At 62.7% G+C, this 6,000-nt stretch overlaps 1 protein-coding gene across 1 annotated transcript in view; it reads left to right on the forward strand.

Moving 5' to 3' along the window:
• The window catches only part of Src (SRC proto-oncogene, non-receptor tyrosine kinase), a 46,478-nt gene extending 43,379 nt beyond the window's left edge, over nt 1–3,099 (forward strand). Inside the window, exons 11-13 of the mRNA XM_026383175.2 lie at nt 519–672; nt 783–914; nt 1,113–3,099. Of these exons, the coding sequence (XP_026238960.1) occupies nt 519–672; nt 783–914; nt 1,113–1,321 (495 nt within the window). The 3' untranslated portion in view covers nt 1,322–3,099. The remainder of the gene's footprint in view (nt 1–518; nt 673–782; nt 915–1,112) is intronic.
• The last annotated feature ends 2,901 nt before the right edge of the window (nt 3,100–6,000 follow it).

Genomic DNA, 6,000 nt, shown 5'->3' on the forward strand with positions numbered 1-6,000 from the left:
CACAGGTGCAGCGAGTGGTGGTTCTGGACAGAGAACCTTACCTGGATATCAGGAACCACTGACTGACCATGAGACCTCAGTTTCCTTCTCTGTTACGGTCATTTAGTCACTCAACAAATGTGCATTACTGCTTGCTGTGGGTGGAGCCCACAGCCACTTTTTCATTTGCTCCTGATCAGAGTCAGGAGAATGAGATTAGCTGTTGTTCCCGCTTGAGACTGAAGCTCAGAGAGGCACCTTGGAGAGCAGGCAGGAGCTGGCCTGTGTCTGTCTGCGGGCCAGCTGGGGCTGTGTTCCTGGTCACCCCACTGCCCAGCTGCCTCTGTCATGTGGCCCCTTTGCCTAGAGCCCCTCCCCCTGCTAGCTCCAGTCCTGCCTTTTACAGCAGCAGCGATTCCTGCAGTCTTTGTGGGGAGGGCAGGGAGGGGGCTCCTCCCTGGGATGGCCGCATCCTGGACGTGTCCTGGGACCCTGGGAGGGCTGAGGTGGCTGCTGAGCCAGCTTGGCTCTGCCTGCAGATCGCCTCGGGCATGGCCTACGTGGAGCGGATGAACTACGTGCACCGGGACCTCCGCGCCGCTAACATCCTGGTTGGGGAGAACCTGGTGTGCAAGGTGGCCGACTTCGGGCTGGCCCGGCTCATCGAGGACAACGAGTACACGGCCCGGCAAGGTGAGCAGGCTGCGCTCCGCCTCTGAGCCTCGGTCTGCCAGGCGGAGATGAGAAGGGGGCCTCGGGGGCAGAGTGCTCGCGGCAGCTCCCTGACCTTCTCCCGCCCGCAGGGGCCAAATTCCCCATCAAGTGGACGGCTCCAGAAGCCGCCCTCTACGGCCGGTTCACCATCAAGTCAGACGTGTGGTCCTTTGGAATCTTGCTGACGGAGCTCACGACAAAGGGACGAGTGCCCTACCCTGGTGAGGAGCGTCCACAGACCCCATGGGTCCCCAAATCCCTGGACCCTGGTGGCCTCGGGGCAGCCCCACTCCCTCCCAGCGGCTTCCCCAGTGTGTAACAGGTTCTCTCAGGGCCTCTCATGTCCCCGCCTGCCCTAGGAGCTCTCCCGCCCCACTTCCTGCCTGGAGCCAGGCTCCTCACGCCCCCTCTGCCCCCAGGGATGGTGAATCGGGAGGTGCTGGATCAAGTGGAGCGGGGCTACCGGATGCCCTGCCCGCCCGAGTGTCCCGAGTCCCTGCACGACCTCATGTGCCAGTGCTGGCGGAAGGAGCCCGAGGAGCGGCCCACCTTTGAGTACCTGCAGGCCTTCCTGGAGGACTACTTCACGTCCACGGAGCCCCAGTACCAGCCCGGGGAGAACCTATAGGAGCAGGCGGGCCGGACTGTTCTCGGCTCCAGCCCTGGGCAGCGGCCCGTGCGTGCGGGGCCTGGCCTCCTCTGCCGCCCACTGCTGCTCCTCCTGCGGGGCTGACGGCCAGGGTCAAGGCTGCTCTGTCTCTGGGGCCACGGAAGGGCTTTGGGACGTGGTGCGCCCGTGAGGACGGGCCCAGAGCCGGCACAGTGACTGTCCCAGGGCCTGCCCTGGCCACCCGCCTCCTCTCCACTGTCCCTCCTCTGCCCGTCCCTGGAGGAGACGCTGGGGAGAAGGGCTGGGGCTGGGCGCCGTCTTCCCAGCCTCAACCTGCCGGCTCGCCTGGTTCTGTCCCTCCCCAGAGGCCCCGGCCCATCCCCACAGCTGGCCAAAGAGCCTTTCCAAAGAGGAGCGGTGGCCCCGGCCCTCAGCCTCCCGCCGCCCGCCCCTCGCCATCTCTTTCTGAAACCTGGGTGGAGGTTGCTGGCCCAGGGCCCCCTGCTCCAGCCCAGCGTGAGCCCTGCCCTGCCCCGCCCACCCCAGGGCCCGTGGAGATCTTCCGGTCCCTCCTCCCGTCTGACCTCGGGAAGCAGAGTCCGCGAGGATGTGACTTGCCCAGATGCCAGGGCACTTGAGGGATGGTGCCTGGTGCTCCCCTGTCTTCCTTAGGAACAGAATGGTCCTCAGGGGCACTAGGGACAGACTAGAGCAGCCCAGGGGCCAGGGGCCAGGACGGGTTAGAGACGGCAGAGGCCGGTCTGGGGGTGGGGAGAACGGAGGGAAGGAGCGGCCACAGGGGAGGGTGTGGGGGCTTCCGTCAGCCCCCGGGTGGTCTGGTTCCTGGAGCCACCAGCCATGACAGGGCATTGCTCCCGGGTTCCAGAGGCAAGGGAGAGCTAAGGCTGAGGCTCTGGGCGGGCCTCCTTCCCAGTTTGTCCTGAACATTTCAACGTGGTACCCGCTCTCCCCCCAAGCTGGCACCCTGAACTCTCGAGTAGGGCGAGGAGTGCCTTGGCCAGGGTCGGAGAGGGCGGGCCCGGAGGGGCTGTGTGACCTCGGGCATCTGCTGCTTCTCTGAGCTGCGGCGTCTGCCCCTCGCATGGCCGCGGTCTCTGCGGCTGCTCAGCCCTGTCCACCCCTGTGGCAGGGCACCTGTGGTGAGCCCGTCGGGAGACTTGGGGCCCTGGCTCTGCTGTTCAGGGTATGTGGTGGCTTCTCTTCCAGCCTCAGTGTGCCCATCTGTAAAGTGGGCAGCTGACGATGTGTGGCATCTTGCCAAGGGCCCCCTGTGTATGTGTGTGTGCACGTGTGTGTGTCTCCATGTGTGTCCATATTTAACATGTAAAAAATGCCCCTTCTCTGTCCCCCGACACATGGTCCATTCCACCCACTGTCCCCATCACAGCAATAACGTCCCCGCTGCCAGGGGCTCTTGAGCCAGCCAGGCCCTGGCAGGGGGGAAGGAGGCACCTGCCTAGGAAATTCCGACTTTTCCTTCTACACATGTCCATCTCCCAGGTCTCTTCCTGTCCATTCCAGTCGAGCCTGGGCCCGCCCACCCCTGCGCTCCCCGTCACTCCTCCAGCTGCCCAAGGCCCTGGGTGTAAGGCATCTTCATACTGTCCTATTTTTTTTAAACAGTGTTTTGTAGATTTCAGATGACTATGCAGAGGCCTCGGGGACCCCTGGCTCTGGGCAGGGCCTGGGGGTCCCACATTCCATGGCCCAGGCTTGGGGGGGCGGGGGGACCTAGAATTGGTTGTAAATACTTTGCATATTGTCTGATTAAACACAAAGAGACCTCAGAACGTGGCTGCGGGTTTACTGAACATCTACTGTGTGCGGAGAGTGGGTGGGGGCAGTCAGAGGGGCCTTTGTCCCGGTAATGCTGGTGGCTGGAGGGCAGTAGGCCACAGGGACAGGATCCGATGGGGATGGCCGTGGGGGCTGTGTGTGCAGTCTGTACCTGTGTTGGGGAGTCACACTGGGAGGAGCGCCAGGCCAAGCCCAGGACCCCAAAGACTGGGAGGTTCTGGACTTGGATGCCTGGCGGTGGTGACAGCAGACTCTGGGGAATGGGTGGGGCCGCGGGGGCTGCCAGGCCTGAGTGGAGAGGGTGCTGCTGTGTAGGTGGCGATCCTGAGATGAGGCTGTGCGCGGTCCCTGTGTCCCTGGGGGTGCCGGGTGGGGGTGGTCTGCGATGGACCCGAAGGAAGTTCGAAGACCCCCAAAGTCCATCCCGAGGAGGTGATCTGCCACCGCCCGTGGAAGGACCCTCTTCTTACATCAGACGTCGCCTGTGTGGGCGAGTCTCCTGTGGCCCCAGAGCTGGAGCAGGCTGAGCTCTCTGACCACGGTGGGTGCATCCTGGTTCCTGCTGTCCCCAACCCTCTCCTCTCCTGGGTTTTCACCCCCAGAGCTGGGACTCTGCCCCACGAGCATGTCTCCTGGATCCTGGACCAGTGTCCACGTGTGAGTGTCAGCCTCTGCCTTCCTCTTGCAATGGTCTTTTTGAATGTCCATTTCTTTCCCCGATTGTCCAGGTTGGGGTGGGTGTGTGTGCGCAGGATGATGTGGCTGAATTCCTGAGCCAGAGGGTCTGTCTCCCTGTCTCTCCCTCCCCTCTCCTGCGGCTTACACATTTGTGTGTGAGTGTGAGTGTGTGTGTGTGTGTGTGTGTGTGTGCAGGTGCCCACCTGCTTTCCCCCATCCCTGGGGGTCCTGGGGTGTTCTGCTTCTCATGGCCCATGCTCCCTGCAGCCTCCGTCTCAATGCAGCCTCCACCTCAGGGCTGCCTCCAGGAGGGTTTCCCTGCAGCACCCCCAGGCGTCCCGCCTGCAGCCCACCTGAGTCCCTAAACGCCTGTGCCCTCTGCAGAGGCAGCGCTGTTCCCCTCTGGTGCTGGCCGCAGGCCTTGGGGGCTGGGGCTCTGTTGTGGCCCTTCACTCCCCCCCCTTCCCCCGCTGCCTGCTGGGTTCTTTGTCCCCCGCCCCCCAGGCACTTGAGGCTCCTGCAGCTGCCCAGCGCTCCCTGCTCCTGCCTGCTGCCCTGCGCCCTGACGTCCCTCGTTCTTCAGCCTGGCCCCTTTCCGTGTCCCCTGGTCTCCAGTGTTCCCTGTGATGGCATCTGTCCTAACCTCGGCCCAGGCTGGCACCCAGACAGAGCCCTGTTCTGACTTTTGCAAAATTGTGTTTTATGACAACATTGATAAAAAGGGGGCCGTGTCACTATTATGTATCGAGACATTTTCTAAGGGCTTGGGTGGAGCTGGGGGGAGAGCTTGCCTGGCCCGTCTGTGCGAGGGCCGGGTTTCATCCCCAGCACTATTTTTTAAAAAAATCTGTTTTTCCTTTGAGCCAAAGTTCATCTTTATTTTATTGTAAGAGAAAATTAAACACTTTACAGTCCCTAAAGCTCCCGTGGGCTGGAGATTTGCTGGTGCCTCTTTGGCTGGGCCCGGTTGACTGTGGGTCCCCGTCCCCCCATGAACTGACTCTGCCCTATGCTGGGCTTGGGACGTGCATCAAAGCCAGATGGTGTGTGTGAGTGCCTCTCCCCTCCCTCTGTCTCTGTCTCTCTGTCCATCTCTCCACGCTAGCCCCTAGCCGCTAGCTGCTCTGTCCCTTTCTTTGGTTTTGATTCCCTCAAAGCACAGGGTGGACTTGGTGTCTGTGGGGGGGTTCGGCCCGTCCCTGGACCTCCTGCCCCCTAGGCTTGAGGTGTCTCCAGGGCGCTGTGCGGCTGCCCCGCCCCCTGCTGCAGCTGTGTGGAGTCCCTGCCATCCCCAGGGCTTGCTTTCCTGTCACTCCATGATGCTCCTGCCTGCTGCACGGCCTGTGTGGGTGCACCCGTGTCCCTGTGTGTGGCAGCGAGGCAGAGGGGCAGCCCTCCTCCCACCCCCTATTCTCTCCCCCTTTGAGGGCAGCCTCTGTCAGGTGTGTGCATGGGCACCAGGCCCCACTTGCAGGCCCTCCACACCTCGTGCCTTATCTGGATTCTTCCCTCCCCTGCCCTCTGCTCGCTCCTTGGTCCTCAGCTCGTTCTCTCCAGCTCAGTCCCGAAGCTCCTGCTCCCTCTCACTCTGGCGCAGAAGCCCTCATCGGCTCGTTCCCTTGCTGGCTCTGCGTCCTTCCCTTGGCAAGCTCCACAGAGCCCCTGCTGAAGGCCCCCCCCCCCCGGCTGGGGTTAGGGGTTAGGGGTGAGGAAACCAGCCAGGTCCAGCCTTCCACAAGGCCTGAAGGACAGGTGGGAGGGACATGCAGAAAGGCCTGAGACCTCAGGAGAGTGGAGCCGGTTCTGAGCCTGTCCAGAGGGGCAGGGAGGGCCCCCTCAGCAAGCAAAGGCCAAAGGATGGGTGGGAGAAAGGAGGGGAGGAGGGCAGCAGGGGGGAGCCCCCCAGGCAGCAGAAAAGCCCGAGCAAGGGCCACAGAGTGTGAGAGACAAAGGACAGACAGACACAGTCTCCAAGAGAGGAGGGAGGCCCGCAGCTCCTGCCCTTCCTGTGGGTCTCCCACCTGTCCCTCTCCACGCTGGGGCTTCACCTGTCTTTGCCCTGGGCATCCTGCTTCTCTTTGTGAGTGTGCACGTGTGTGCGATTTCTTGGGTCTGGACCCCTGTTCTCCTTCCTACACCTTGAGCTCCCCCACTCCTGTCCCACGGTCCAGGCGTGTGTGTGTGTGTGTGTGTGTGTGTGT

Source organism: Urocitellus parryii, chromosome 6 (genome assembly GCF_045843805.1).
Source record: "Urocitellus parryii isolate mUroPar1 chromosome 6, mUroPar1.hap1, whole genome shotgun sequence".
NCBI lineage: Eukaryota > Metazoa > Chordata > Mammalia > Rodentia > Sciuridae > Urocitellus > Urocitellus parryii.